General features: G+C 43.7%; 2 protein-coding genes across 2 annotated transcripts; one reads left to right on the top strand and one right to left on the bottom strand.

Annotated features, from left to right (window-relative positions):
- Window positions 1–1,390: 1,390 nt before the first annotated feature.
- Window positions 1,391–4,345, bottom strand: angptl5 (angiopoietin-like 5). Its single transcript, XM_068744955.1, has 8 exons — window positions 4,289–4,345; window positions 3,496–3,667; window positions 3,093–3,196; window positions 2,932–3,025; window positions 2,489–2,592; window positions 2,295–2,415; window positions 1,821–2,006; window positions 1,391–1,710 (listed from the first exon to the last, which is right to left on the bottom strand). Exons 1-8 carry the CDS (start codon window positions 4,343–4,345, stop codon window positions 1,391–1,393), a joined length of 1,158 nt encoding a protein of 385 aa, XP_068601056.1.
- Window positions 4,346–8,078: 3,733 nt separating this feature from the next.
- On the top strand, window positions 8,079–14,081 carry LOC137900631 (transcriptional coactivator YAP1-like). The gene is made up of 8 exons (XM_068744750.1): window positions 8,079–8,282; window positions 9,226–9,425; window positions 10,493–10,650; window positions 12,086–12,187; window positions 12,415–12,521; window positions 12,698–12,816; window positions 13,066–13,166; window positions 13,900–14,081. The coding sequence occupies exons 1-8, from the start codon at window positions 8,079–8,081 to the stop codon at window positions 14,079–14,081; spliced, it is 1,173 nt and encodes a 390-aa protein (XP_068600851.1).
- The last annotated feature ends 551 nt before the right edge of the window (window positions 14,082–14,632 follow it).

The following is a 14,632-nucleotide window of genomic DNA, read 5'->3' as shown; positions in this document are numbered from 1 at the left end:
AGACATTGCTTCCTCTGAGCTCCCACTCTCTTCTGATCCCTGTCCAGTGTGGGAAATTGACATCTCAATTTACACACACACACACACACTCATATAGAAATATGCATTATTTTTTTAGCATGCAAACAATTATTTTCTTACCAGCAAGTGTTTTTGATGGTGATGAACATACACAACACACAGACGCGCACGCACGCTGTACACACACACACACACACATAACTTTCAGCCTTATTTGTTTATTCTAGACTTGTTTACATTTCTTGACTGCTTTCAGATGAATTTCACAGAAAACAGTCAATTACATGAAACGATTGTGTCAACATTCAAAAATCTAATAAATCCGCGTCTCTCGTGTCCAATTGTCGCAGTCGAAAATTGCCTTTTAAGGGCCTGATTGCTAAAGATTAGTCACTTTGGATGTTTTATGACGTAACAACGCCACATTTTATGGGGAGGATGGTCGGGTGAAAGGGGGCAAACTCTGACAAATGTCACCGGCCCAAAAGAGAACAGACTCAGGATGTGGATGTAAATACTGTCGACTCAAACATACACACTCCGACTGGGGGTCACAGTAAAGCACCTGAATAGACCTTCTCTGTGTGTGTGTGTGTGTGTGTGTGGTAGGTTTCTGGATACCACACAAAGAGCCAGCGCTCCTCCAGTGTTATCAACAGAATCAGAGACACTCAAAGCACATGTCCAGCAGAGACACATTCTGTGAGGACACCGGTTTCAACACATCTGCAAGCCGGCATAGCTCAGTTGGGAGAGTGTTAGACTGAAGATCTAGAGATCCCTGGTTCGAGCCCGGGTTCCGGCGGATAAGGGAAGATTTTCCTTGGATGATGTTTTTTACCACAACCTCTAAATCAGAATCAGAGACACTCAAAGCACATGTCCAGCAGAGACACATTCTGTGAGGACACCGGTTTTGACACATCTGCAAGCTGGGATGGCTCAGTTGGGAGAGTGTTAGACTGAAGATCTGGGGGTCCCTGGTTCAAGCCTGGGTTCCGGCAGATAAGGAAAGATTTTCCTTGGATGATGTTTTTTACCACAACCTCTAAATATTCATTTTGGGATAAAACAGACGTGTTTTTGATTGCGTCTTTCAGTGTTTATCTGCTTCATTACTATTGACATGTGTCAAATATTATGTTATGTTATGTTAGGAAGATTCATGCCTATTTGCCCTCAGAAGTCAAAGAAAATAACATTTTAGTACTTCTGATTGGCTGTAATGAAGTAAAACAATGAAACTGAGACATGCTTTCATCCTGCCATCCCGTTTTTATTTAACGTTCAGGTGTAACAATGGTGGACTTAGTGCTTTTACAGTAGTGCTTTCTTCCTTAGTTTGTCCGGCTCCAGGTCCTTGTCTCTGTCAGTTATTCGTTGCAATCCTCCTGATCTTCATTGTGACTGATTTGATGGCGTGAGGGACGCCTTTCTGTCTCCAGGTGTCCCACAGGATGTGCATCCTCTGTCCCTGATTCAGCTCCAAGTCCTCAGGAGAGCCATTGAGGTTTGCCAGGCCGCACTGGTTGAACCACCATCCAGTGTGGTTGTGCCTGGCGCTGCAACTCTCCACCGTGTGGTTATTGATTGAGCAGAAAGGATCACACCCGTCATTGTCCACATCTGAGGCACTGAACGGAGCCGTGTCTTGGTTCTGTTCCTGGTCATAGCCACGAAATGCATCACCTATGCAAAACAAAATAAACACACAAAGGTCAAGGTGCGTATATATATATATTGTTGAAAAAAAAGAAACACACAATATGTTTTTGCACAAAACAAAACAGTGCTCGTACCAGCACTGCCGGCATATCTGCCCAGATGAAGAGTGAAGAACTGGGTTTCACTATCCAGCTGGAAATCATCATATGATGCGTAAGAGGTGACGTCGTCATGGGAGACCAAAGCCATGTGAAGTTGGAAACGAGTATCTTTCTGGTTTACTATATGAAATACTTTATTCAGACCCAACCAGTGTTCTCCTACACACACACACACACACAGACACACACACACACACACATATTAAATATGTATTAGACGATTTGATTTCTTTTTTTTCTTTTTGGATTTTTGGATTATTTCAGGCTCAAACTTCCTGATGATGATAGTTCAACATTATTTTTTACAGAAATTAAATCTAGAATCCTGCAGGACGAACTGTCTGAAGCGGCCTGTGAACTCGACGTGCAACAAAACTGCATGTAACCTCTAAACCCCCCCACCCCCGTTTTCAGAAAAAAAACATTTATCAAATGAGTTCCACCAACCTGCAAGGTGTCCAAAGCCATCGGCATAATCAGCCCACGGCCGTTTGAAGTCCGTTAACCCGTCAGTCCTCCGCTGCATCACCGTCCATCCACCTCCCATGTAGTCCATCTCACAGAAGACCTGCAGCACAGGTGTGGTTTTAACCCTGACTTAGTATTCAGCTACGGACCAAATGGCTAAACTGTCAACAGACCTCAAATGAAGAGTCAGTGTTGTCAGGGTGGACGATGTAAATACCGCTGGGGATCTTGGGAACAACCGATATGAGGTTGTCCTTGATGTCGCTGCAGTCTCGCCCTGATCAAAGCAAACATTCATCAACGGGGGGGGGGGGGGGGCACGTTCAACAATGCAGCTGTTGCGTCTTGAAGGAGTGCAACTCTGTCTGATGAACCGTCTCTCCGCTCACGGCTATAAAATAGTCAAAGGGATTTCACTCATCATGAGGAGTCAGCTGCTTTGTTGCTTTGAAGGAGCTTTGTGGAGCTTGAGAAATTAATCTAGATGAGATTAACGGGATTATGGCACCTCGAGGTGAATGAAGACTAAGGAAGTCAATGCCAGTTGTTCATAATGGCATTATGTGGTGCAGTGGTGTGATCTGTCACACATGCTGTGTGTGTGTCTGTGTGTTACCGTGGGATTGCACAGGTTTGATGGAGAATGTCTCCATGTTGCTTCTCTGGACCTCAGAGGTGAGCGTTTGCACTCTGGTCATCAGCTCCATAACCTGTAAACAGCCACTCAGAGACGTCAGAGCATCCTGATGAACAGAAGAAAAGAACGCGTCTCGCTACCTGACTGCTGAGGATGTCCAGGGCTCGGTGTTGCTCTTCCATCACATCCCTGATTAGCTTCCGCGTGCTGCGTCCAAACGACAACAATGATTGTTGTAATTGACCTTAAACACACACAAACACACACACACACACAGAGAGATATGCATTCTGGACAATAAATATTTGTGATGACAGAAATAGTGACAACTAGAAAAGCGCTCAGAGAGCGCAGACCTCCGCCGAGCAGCTCATTCCCCTCCTAATTGGATTCAAACCGTCCACATGGTGATCTGGATCATCATCAAAAGGTTCTAAAGTGTTCTCTGTAACTTTATACACCAACCATGAAAAGTAAATCATGGATCATCACCAAAAAGTAAACATCTGTTCCTGGTAACATTCTTAACAGCAATAATTTTACCACAGACTGAATGCTTCTCATCTCGAAGCAGCTTGACAGTGATGTCACATGGGATGGAACACGTGTTCCGACCTTTGACCCCTCCGTGGGTTTTTTGTGCTTTTGCCGGAGCATCGGTGAAGTCTTCAATGACCGGTTCTGATGTGTTCAAATCGGCGCTGTTTCCTGTGTCCTGCCATTAAAGAGAGAACTGCAGGTGTAATTCCAATCACATTATGTAACTGTAAATTTGACTTAAGTATACTATTTATTCCGGTAACTTAAGCATTTAATTTATTTTCATATATTTTTTCTCTTCTTCACCACATTTCCAAAGGAATTATTGCAACAGTTAATTCAGTACTGGTGCAATACGCTCTAGTTGTGTTTTAATACAACTTTTAATACTACAGATTTTTATATTCTGGAATTATATTATACATTGCATGTCTAGGTTTTTCTTTTTAAATTACATTTTGTGGATAATCGTAATTTTTTTCTTGTATTCAGCTGAGTATTTTCATATTAAAGATCCAAACAGTTTGAAGACAAAAAATGGAATTATGATCCATTCAGAATGCCAAATTCTAAATTCTTCCTTCTTTCTGATTGTATCAACATTGCTTGAAGCCATTCACAGTCATGTGCAAAATACAAATAAAAGCTGCAGCTGTTTCTCTTCTGCCTTTCTTTAAGCAGCTGCATGACATCGATTCAACTCGGTCCCATGTTCTCTATCTCCATGCAGGAGACGTTTGACTGACAGCAGAGGACGAAAGTTGAAAATAATTCATGATATGCATATCATACGTACTGTGGAGGAAAGCAGATGCGGCAAAAGCAGCAGGAGGACAGCTGTTGTCCACATCATGTCGGTTTTTTTTCTGACTGGGATTATTTTCTCTCAGAGCAATGGAGGCTGAACTCCGTCCACCGTCACCGCCAGCCACTCCTCCACTTGCTCTACTTTTCCACAGACTCTGCTCTTTTCCCTCGCATGTCTCCTTCCCTTCTCATCTCTCAAGTCGACGTCCTTGCTTCTGTTTTCTGACTGCCTCCACGTCCGCCTGTCACTCGCCATAGCTTCTTGTAAATGGTCATTACGTCACCCTCTTTAAGAGGTGGTTGAATTTGTTAAAGGGATAATGAATAGAGTCTGGCTCGGTTCAGTGAGTGAATGTGCTGATTACAGATATGTGGTGGGTAAGAGTGATTACCTTCCCCCTCTGCTGGCCCGTTGTTATTTTATGGTTTATATCCTGCCACCAGCAGGAGAAGCAGATGTGGAGAGAGCAATTTTATTTTGATGGTGAAACAGGCAAAGAAACCAGCAGGGCTCACGCATGCAGCAGAAGGTAGTGTCCAAGGGTCTGTATTCATGTATTCATATTTCTCTCAGCTATTACTCCCTTTGACCACTGACTCATACACTTGAAACAGCCTCCCACGGGGACCGTCAGACCAATTACTGCTGTTAACTGGCCAGTCATGCAGTGAGGAAAGTGAAAAGTGATAAAGGGCAGCAGCACATTCCAGTCGGGGTCCAGCTGGAGGAAAGGTTTGCTGTGTGTTCTGAATCTCTATGCATTTCACAGCCATGGTCGGTGAGAGGAATGTTTAAAAACCTGCTGCTGTAAGCCTCGGGGCCCTCAACATCTGTCCTATGTTACATTCTCTCTGAGCATGGGAATGACACGCATTTGAAAGGAGAACATGCAGACTAACCCGTGTAGTATCTCTTTATAAAGATTGGTTTTCTGAAGACGCTCAGTGCAGACATCGCCAGGGGACGCGAGTGAAGAGTTTGCTGCGACTTTGGCAGGAGGTGGAGGAGCTAACGAAGGCAGGGAGTAGACGGCACAGGCTGGAACATTGGCAGTGGCGATTCAGGCACAGGAAACACGGGAGAAAAAAATATATATATGGGAAAAGCAGCACAAGGAGATTTATTCTGGGTCATACCATCTTCATGCTGTGTCCATGTTTTCAGCCTTGTTATCTTCATGGGTCAAATCGACCTGGCACAAAACAACAGTAATATAAGAATGAAGTCTTTTTTTAACAAGATCTTTGTTGACCTCTTTTCTTGGACATACAGAAGCAAAGATTTTAAAGATTACATGGAAGAATTTATTTTACAAACTATCGATCAAAATATTAGATTTTTTTTTTGTTCTGATTTACAACAACAAATAGAACAACATAATGATTATTTTATGCTAATAGCAAAATCAAGGATCAATTTTATTATCTTAATTTCTGACAACTTCACAGCAGACGACGGACACATATTCGCTGTGTGGCCGCTGCAAGTGTTGGAGGATGTCTTGAGTCTTTTTGTGACGACCTCTTCCTGTTGGCAACCTGTGATGCTGAAAAACCAAGCAGTTCATGTCTGAACAAAAACTCCTCTTCTCTCTGTAACACGCGAACATTACTGCTAAAGGTTGTTTGTGTTTACTTCTGATAATGAAAACCATAGAAAACGACATGATTTTAAACATCAAATGGCACAAACAACCCGTTTCGGGTGAATTGTGGAATTCTCAGGAGAATGATTTTAAAATGTTGTTGAAATATGTTGGAAATTAAAAAGAGATACAAGAAGAAACAATTTATTTTATGCAAACTTGATTTTTGAAGGAATGTATTAAGACTGTGGTAATAAATTATGTTGTAGCACGGGTGATGGGGGGAGGGGGGGCAGTGACCATCTTGTAATGATTATGAAAAAAGGTGGGGGGCAGACAAATATAAGAATTTAATTCTTCTATCTGCTCCTTTCTAATCATGAACTATTCTTGAAGGTGTGTGTAAGGTGGGATGTTGTAAATGTTCATGAAAAGAATAAATAAAAAAGAAAGAAAGAACTTAGTTAAAGAATAATCTTAACCCTAACACTGAAGTGATTTGCCTGAATAAAACAGACTAAATGTTCATTCTGGCTGTTTTGTTCACCCTGATAGTTCACCTGCATGTCACTAGTCTGGTTCCCCCCGCGATGACCTCAGATTAAACAGAAGATAGAGATTATATCGTTCAAGAGAAGAAATTCAGCCAAGAAACTAGTCAAATCCAAACAGATGCTTCCCTTTGTAAAGGTGTGACGGCGCCACCTACGGGCCGTAGGAGTGTATTACATTACAGCCTTTTTCTGGTTGCCATGGTCACATTGTCAGATTGATAATTGACTGTCTCGTTTAGAAATTCACAACAAAAACATCTCGTTATTGCTGATCCACCAGTCGACGCATCACATCCTGGGTCAATAAATGGAAATCATTCTCTCTGATCAATTTAGATTTTGCAGAACTTGAGAACTTATGGAAACATAAATGATTTTCATGAACAAGACGCCATTTTGTTGTTAGTTTAATAACGAGATGGCATATTGAATCCGCAGTAGACAATAATAACAGCAGTCCAGACACATTCTTTCAGCCTTTCAGTTCAATGTGGCGGCCAGCTGAGGCTCAGCCGGCCTTTGCGCATGTCTGCCACTAGAGGGCAGGACGCTGCGGCTGCGAGCGCACCGACAAACAGGCTCCGGCTGGATTGGCCTCATCAGGGGCGGATGTTTTCTCAGGGCAACTTCCCAATACCCCCCCCCCCCCAGCCCCAACCAAACCCCACCCCCACCCCTAGAAGCCCAGTCCAGGCTTTGAGTTAATAAAACGACCCCCCCAACAACAACACAGCCTCGTTTTACTGTTAAAGAGCATCAAACTCCGCTTGTTTCCTTTCGGCTGCAGGAATCCAGAGTGGAAACAGCAGGACTTATAAAGCAAAAACTATTTCTGACGTCATCGAGCGTTGCTTTATTTCTTTATTTCTCACGTGTTTCTTTCTGGTGCTTTTTCTGAAAGCGTGTAAATAAATAGAAACTCTCTCGTTTTAATTGCGCTGCCGCTTTACGCCTGCGCCAAGTGTGACTTAAAAGGAATTTCCCGTGCAACAACTGCGGCAGCTTTAAATCCCGCAACCCCGCCCCTCCGCACTATCGCATGAATCTGGACGCAGCAGGGGATGAGAGGAAAGTTTGGAGCTTTGCGTGAACGAACTTTCCTCCATTCGGACTCGTTTCTATTCGACCGCCGAACCTTCGCGTCGGAGATCAGGGTCTGTGTGAGTGTTTTCCCGGCTGTGATTTCTCTAGTGTGTCTTTTTTTTTTTTTTCCTTTTTTTCCTGCAGGAACACACACACACGCACACACGCACACACACGCACACACAGAGCGGGGGGGAAACGGTCTGGCTGCTTGGAGGTATGCGGGAGGCATGTAACGTGCTGCTCAGATTGATTCCTACCACCGATCCTGGATTTGATTCGCACGATTTAAACTCCTTCAGCCTGAGATCGGTGCTCTTTTCCCAGCTGATTGTCTTCCGAGATGTTTCAGCTCTAAATAGACGCAAAAGTTCTAACGGGGTGTGTGTGTGTGCGTGTGCGCGTGTGTGCGTGTGGAGGCTAAAAGTGTAAACAAATCCGATCAGAACTCCAGTCGCGTCTCCTTTTCAAAGGGCCTGGCGTTTATTCCCTTGTTTTGTTTTGTGTTGCTGAATTTATCGACAGATTTTGTTGCGACAACCGAACTTTGCCAAACATGGACGCGCACCGCGGCGCGCCTCCGGCCGGGCAGCAGATCGTGCACGTCCGCGGGGACTCGCAGACGGAGCTGGAGGCCCTGTTCAGCGCGGTGATGAACCCCAGCAAGGCGGCCCGACAGCCGGCCTCGCTGCCGATGAGGATGAGGAAGCTGCCGGACTCCTTCTTCAGGCAGCCGGACGCTCGGGGACACTCCAGACAAGTATAAACCCCGACATGCTGCACAATGTCCACATCTGTCCCACATCTGTCCCACACCAGGGACACTGATCACAATCAGCACAGAGATAAATAACAGAGCTGGAAGTGTTCAATCAACAGATCATTCTCATTGTTAGTTATAATGCTGATAAGGGCCGCAGCTGCCTCATCAATGAGATGTAATCGATCAATGAACATCAAAATAGCAAATGTTCTGTATTTTTCTAATATGCTGACAGAAGACGGAGGGGAAATTCAATCATGCACTTTGTTTTTGATTGATATTTTACCGTTGTGGAATATAATCAAGAGGATCAATAATATTGAGAAGGATAGTTTCATACCGTACTAATCTGTTGGCAGTAATATTATAAGTTCCTTATTAGTTACATTTACTGCAGGACGACTTTACTGAAAGGTTTCCTCTCAGTCCGACCCAAACTATTTCCATTTATCTGATCAGAGATTAAATGTTCTGAAGACAAGAATCTGCTTTTGATCCCTGCTGGCCTGTCCTTCGGTCTTTTTCAGCCTTCCTTTATTGCTATTGTCGGAATATGTTTTCACAGATCCATGAACAGTCCAGACAGCGGCGATGCATCGTTTTGAGACCCAAAAACTGTATTAGAATGAAAGAAATTGTTAAAATAATGGCGCCGCTGTCATGAGTCGGTCTTCATTGGTTATTCACTTTGACACGTTAAAACTCCCATCGAACAAATCATTGAATACGCCTCTTGTCTTTTTCAATCGTTTTATTGCAGACATTTTTGTCCCAGAAGTTACAAGTAACAAAAAGCGTCTATTAAAGTAACACAACCAGTTCCGGCGCTCTCCCACCGAGTCTTTTTTTAATCCCGTTTCCATTCAAATCGTTCCTTCCTGCTGGTTTATGTTTCTGGTTGCTGTTTGTGGAGTCGTTAACCCTGCTTGTTTCTCGTCAGGCCAGTTCGGATGGAGGTGTATGCGGCTCCCTCACGCCCCATCACGTCCGCGCCCATTCCTCCCCTGCCTCCCTCCCAGTTAACTCCCTCTCCACCCAAGCGGCTGATGTAGCAGCGACACCAATCATACCGGATGACGTGCCGCTCCCCCACGGTTGGGAAATGGCCAAAACTCCTACCGGCCAACGTTATTTCCTCAAGTAAGGTTGAACTTTTTGCTAATCTTTGTTTTTGATCTGTTGCACTGCAGGTTACTTGAAGGCTAATCTGCAGTTCTGCTTTCGCAATAATGATCGTGTTTGGTGTCTGTTTTTATTTGTCTTCATTCATGTATTTATATCTGGGCCTATATAATGTCCATCATGATTTCCTAATGTCTTCAAAGTCCTCGTTTCATGTGGTTGGTTGCACAGAAATCAGAATGACATATAGAATGGAGAAAAGCTGCAATTTCCTGCATCTGTGGGCATGATTATTCAACATCAGGGGGTATAGAAGGGGGTAGGGCAGAGGGGGGCACACCCGGGACGCAGGTGTTGCTGCTGAACCCTCTTGAGGTGTCGTGGGCCTGTTCAGTGAAACACCTATGATGGAGGGTGCCCACCTGATGACCCCAATGAAACCCTTAGCCCCTTCTATCCTGCCCTGTGATGACTATAATCCCTACCCATTTATCAAGGTAAAAAAGGATTGTAACATCCAGTCCCATTCCGATATGCAGTCAGACAAGTTTGGCTCAGGGATGAGGATGCCCCTGCCGTGCAGAGTCCAGTGCACTTTGGGTAATAACACCATATCCTGTGTTTGTAAAACTGATTAAAAGTGTATTGAAATGATCCAGAGTGTATTTATCAAACTAATCGACGTCTAAATATTCCAGGTGAATTGTCCTAATTTGAGTTCTGTTGCACTGATTATTCCTGACTATTCTATATAGAGCAGATGCAGCAGATGCAGCTCAAACCAGGACTCAAACGTATCAAACAGAAAATGCTCCAACAAGTTTTGCAACCAGTGTCGTTTCAGGTAGTTTCATTCACGAGAGCACATGGCCCGACGGCTCGCCCTCCTGTCAAAGGCCGCTGTAGCAGAACACTGTGTGTGTGTGTGTGTGTGTGTGTGTGTGTGTGTGTGCATGCGCACTTACACATCTAGTAGTACAGGTAGAGCAGGTCTGAGGGAAAACGTGCGTCGCGCTTCCTATCCGTCAGGTTGCAGTGACTTTAACAGATGGAGGCATGCTCAGACTTGTCTTGTGTTTCTGCAGCCACCTGGATAAGATGACAACTTGGCATGACCCCCGACTTTCGCAGCTTCAGTCTGCTACAGCTCAGCATCCGATCTCAGGCGCACCAGTCCACGGCCACTCGCTCAGCAACCCAGCTGCCACTAAGCAACCTCAAAACAACACCAATCCAGATCCAGGTATCAGTCGCACGCCCCTTTCACCGTGCAGATTCTCCTCAAAGCACACAGGCGTCCGTTTCATGGTGGATCTCCATTTCATTTTAGTCTCTACAGCCGTGATTCGGGCGTCTTTGGTAGGAATGATAATGTTCAGAATGGAAGGGAAACAACTGTAGAACTCTCAGATCTGATATTCTGGTGAAAGCAGCCCACGAAAGCTCCTCCAGAAGTCATTTCTTACTGAGGTTTTTCTTGGTTGGATGCAGCGTTTTATGGATTATTGGACTATTGTTACTACTGAGTAAATTCCACTCATTTGAAAATGTTAAAGGGTCAGTTCAGTCAAATTGAAAAGAGGATTCTTCATTTGAAAACAGTTAGCTGACATAAAGTGTGAAAGGACTCAATGTCACAAAACCATGTTGTCGAATTTTCGTGTTTGACTGTTAAGGGTGATATTTAAAACGCAAAGAAGAAAATTAACTGAAGATCTCCTCAAATCAGGGAAATAGGGCAAGGTACATAAAGCATTACACCAGACGCAGGCGCTGCTGTGTTTAACAACACGCCGCTGGTGATTGGGGAGTGTCAGTTTGTTATCTAAAACACACACAGGAGCAGCGTTATTGTACTTTTGGTTTGTTCGGCATGAATAAACAAAGGCAGCAAAAAGAAAAGTCTTCATTCCGGCACTATTGCATCATTTCTGTTCAAAGGGGGAGTTGAGATTAGGGGTTGCATGACACGAAGGTCTGAGGGCCAGATTTGAAACTGAGAAGTCAAGAGATGAGGGGGGGGAAGTTAAACAGCTGTAGCCTGCTGCAATCATAATAATGAAATAGATTTAAAAGTGAGAAAGTATCTCAAAGCTCACCGTCGCGTATGATAATATATCAACATTTTATGTATTGGCAACAATTGCATAAGAGTACCGGTATTTTAACGTAATGGAATAATTGGGACGGTGTGTCTGTGAAGAGATGTTACTGTTAAAGTTACATTTTAGTGCAGTATTTTTCTATAGAATACTGCACTAACAAATACCAGCACTAACTGGAGAGATCCCGTTGGGTATTTTGGGGAATTTAATTTATTTCTATTAATTCTAAGAATGGAACCCTTTTTCATTTATGCACTTAACAAAAGTTGCAATTGACTTGAATAGCAGCATTTCCTGCCCATTATTCTGTCATTTGGTCGAACAGCCCATTGAAGAATTAAACCGCCGTAATCTCTGTCTTTTGAAGAACCCGAGTTACAGAGTTTGTCTCATTAGCTGCACTCTCCGTGCCATTCACACCAGCCCGTACTGTGCTACCCACTAACGTTCATTTTATTCATCGAGTCTCTACGCACCGGAGGCCGACGCGAACCTCAAGGACGTGGGGCGGATTCTGCGTTGAATCTCCGTCCACCATTTGCCTTCTCACTGTGTACTCTCGCTGCTATTCAGGTCCACTGCCTGAAGGCTGGGAGCAGGCTGCGACTGCAGAGGGAGAGGTGTACTACATCGATCACATAAATAAGACCACCGCATGGGTCGGCCCGCGTCTAGGTAGCGCGCTGTCAAATTTGTGTCTCCTGAATTGACAGTTGTTGTTTGTCAATGACAAAACCTTTTTGTTCCAATTTCCACCGTCACAAGTTATTGTTTGGCATCAAAAATGATGGAGATCGCAAAACCTTAGACACGTTTTCCTCGTATAGCTCAAGTGTCCGACCTGCAGTGAAATATTTACCTCATAGTCCAAATGTTCTTGTTCTGTGAATCTTATGTTGCAGCCCAGAAGATGAACCCCGGCATCCTTGGATTAGCGCTGCAGCAAAGGCAGGAGAAGGAAAGGCTCAGGTGCAAACAACAAGGTCTTCCACAGCAAATCACATCGCAGGTGGGAACTGGACTTGGGTCAAATAACTCGAGTTGCTTCTTGTGCTGTCTGCTTGTATTATTCTGCAGTGTATATATTCAGTTCAGATTCAACTACAATCAAATGATTGTATCGTGTCCAAAGTTTAAAGTTTTTAGCTTTCTGAAAGTGGCTGTTTGTGTGTTTGCTGTTCGTAGGAGGCAGCAGGAAGGAACCAGATTCCCGGTGGGATGGACCACGACAGGAACGCACTGACCCTCACCCCATCCCTGGACGTCAGGATCAGAGCCTCAAACCACGAACCCACACTCAACGGGTGAGCGCACGCGTCATGGCGCTATCGTGCCTGGCCTTTCAGGTTGTAGGCATTGTGAGTGACAATCCAGAAGAGCTTTGTACTTTATCGTAACTTAAATAAATATTCCATTTGGAAACCAGCTCCGCTGAGTCTAGGAGAGAGCTATTGCCGTTTACACAACGGGTTCTTTCGATTGAGTGATCCGGCAGAACTTCCACGGGTCCTTAAAGCTGATGTGGTTTAAGGTTTATGTGTGTCCTCCTGCAGCGCTCACTCTCGCAACGAGAGCACCGACAGCGGCCTGAGCGTCAGCAGCCTGCCCAGAACATCAGACCACATGTTGAGCTCCGTGGATCACATGGATACTGGTAACACACAAACACACATGAATTTGTCACATAAATAATTAGAACTATAATATGCTGAAGAAACGGAATCAATTATTCTTTATTGATTTTATTAATATAAAAATTGTACATTTTCTGGTTGCTGGATCCAGAATGTTTACATTTATAGAATCACTGAAAATTCACTGCGGTGAGGTATCAAATAATATTTCTACAGACTTGAAACTAACATCATAATTGTAGATTAAACTGCGCTGACTCGGTTTGGTGTAACATTTCATAGCATCTTCAAAAGTTAGGAAGCAAAATCCTGGGAAAAAACACAATAATATTGTTTGTCTTGAACAAATATCCAAATACTGATAGCAGTGGTATTGTAAATTTAATGAGTGAGTTTTCGAGGTCAGGAGTCAGATTATTATAGTATAATAACTGAGAGTTCTGTCTAGTTAGTTATATAAATAAATACGAATATTATAATAACTTCCTGAAGACAGTTTACAGTCAATTGTGTTTATTTAGTTAGGAAACTAACTATTTAAAAAAAAAAGCCCCCTAAACAAACCAGCAATAAAATCAATAGAAAAGGGACGGAGAGGAAAATATAAAATCCAAGTTACATGTCTTAGTGGCATAAACAACACGGTAAAAAGACCATGTCTGATCGGATCCGCACCATATCCAAAATTCTCCCATCACAGAGTCGACGTTTTTGGATCCTCCACTTGCTTCAATCATTTTTAATCTTCCTCAGGTGACTCTGGTGACACCTCCTCAATGACCTTACAGGAGTCCATGCCTGTGCTCCCAATGTCTGAGACCGAGGAGCTGATGCCCTGCATCCCCGAGGGTCTCAGCTCAGACCTCCTGATGGACATGGAGACAGTTCTGTCCGGGTCGCACATGGACAGAGACAGCCTGCTCACATGGCTATAGACAAAACACAACCAGCACCCCTGAGATACGGTTTGACGTCCCATCTCCAAAAACATGACTGAGAATTCTGGAGCGTTTTTTGACTTTGAACGTGGTACGTGACATCACTGAGGGAATACGCTACGGTCGTGTGATGGATACCAAACACTACTCACACCCTGAGGACCGAAATCCCTCAACAGTCCCTGAGGGTGGTAAGCTGCTGGTCTTTTTATAACCTCCAAATACATTTTGAAAGCTCTGTTGCTTTTTAGTCATCGGCTTCAGATGATGCTCCCACGTCTCTGCTATAATGTCACAGTTGAGTTTAGATTACGGATTTATTTAATTATTTCTATTTGTGGAATAATGTTTGAATCAAAGTGTTTTTAAAAACAAAAAGCACACACACAGTGTCAAGTTAATGAAGTTTGCAAGTAGAAATTACATTAAAAAGACGTGTTAGAATAAACTACATTTAGTCTATTTGCAATAGCTGGTTGGAGCGGCGTCACGCTACTACCTCTGAGCAGCCTGTGATTTGCCGGTCCAATTCTTCTACTATATGGTTT

This window comes from Brachionichthys hirsutus, chromosome 10 (assembly GCF_040956055.1).
Source record: "Brachionichthys hirsutus isolate HB-005 chromosome 10, CSIRO-AGI_Bhir_v1, whole genome shotgun sequence".
NCBI classification, from domain to species: Eukaryota; Metazoa; Chordata; class Actinopteri; order Lophiiformes; family Brachionichthyidae; genus Brachionichthys; species Brachionichthys hirsutus.
This window is presented reverse-complemented; position numbering and strand designations above follow the sequence as displayed.

What these genes read in the sequence shown, in the direction of transcription:
- angptl5 (XM_068744955.1), bottom strand. Translation starts at nt 4,345, where the DNA reads ATGATGTGGACAACAGCTGTCCTCCTGCTGCTTTTGCCGCATCTGCTT. An exon ending in TGAGAAGCATTCAGTCTGTG is followed by an intron (nt 3,197 to 3,495) that starts GTAAAATTATTG and finishes TGTGTGTTTAAG; the next exon opens with GTCAATTACAACAATCATTG. An exon ending in CAGATATGCCGGCAGTGCTG is followed by an intron (nt 1,711 to 1,820) that starts GTACGAGCACTG and finishes TGTTTTGCATAG; the next exon opens with GTGATGCATTTCGTGGCTAT.
- LOC137900631 (XM_068744750.1), top strand. Translation starts at nt 8,079, where the DNA reads ATGGACGCGCACCGCGGCGCGCCTCCGGCCGGGCAGCAGATCGTGCAC. An exon ending in CTCGGGGACACTCCAGACAA is followed by an intron (nt 8,283 to 9,225) that starts GTATAAACCCCG and finishes GTTTCTCGTCAG; the next exon opens with GCCAGTTCGGATGGAGGTGT. An exon ending in CGTGGATCACATGGATACTG is followed by an intron (nt 13,167 to 13,899) that starts GTAACACACAAA and finishes AATCTTCCTCAG; the next exon opens with GTGACTCTGGTGACACCTCC.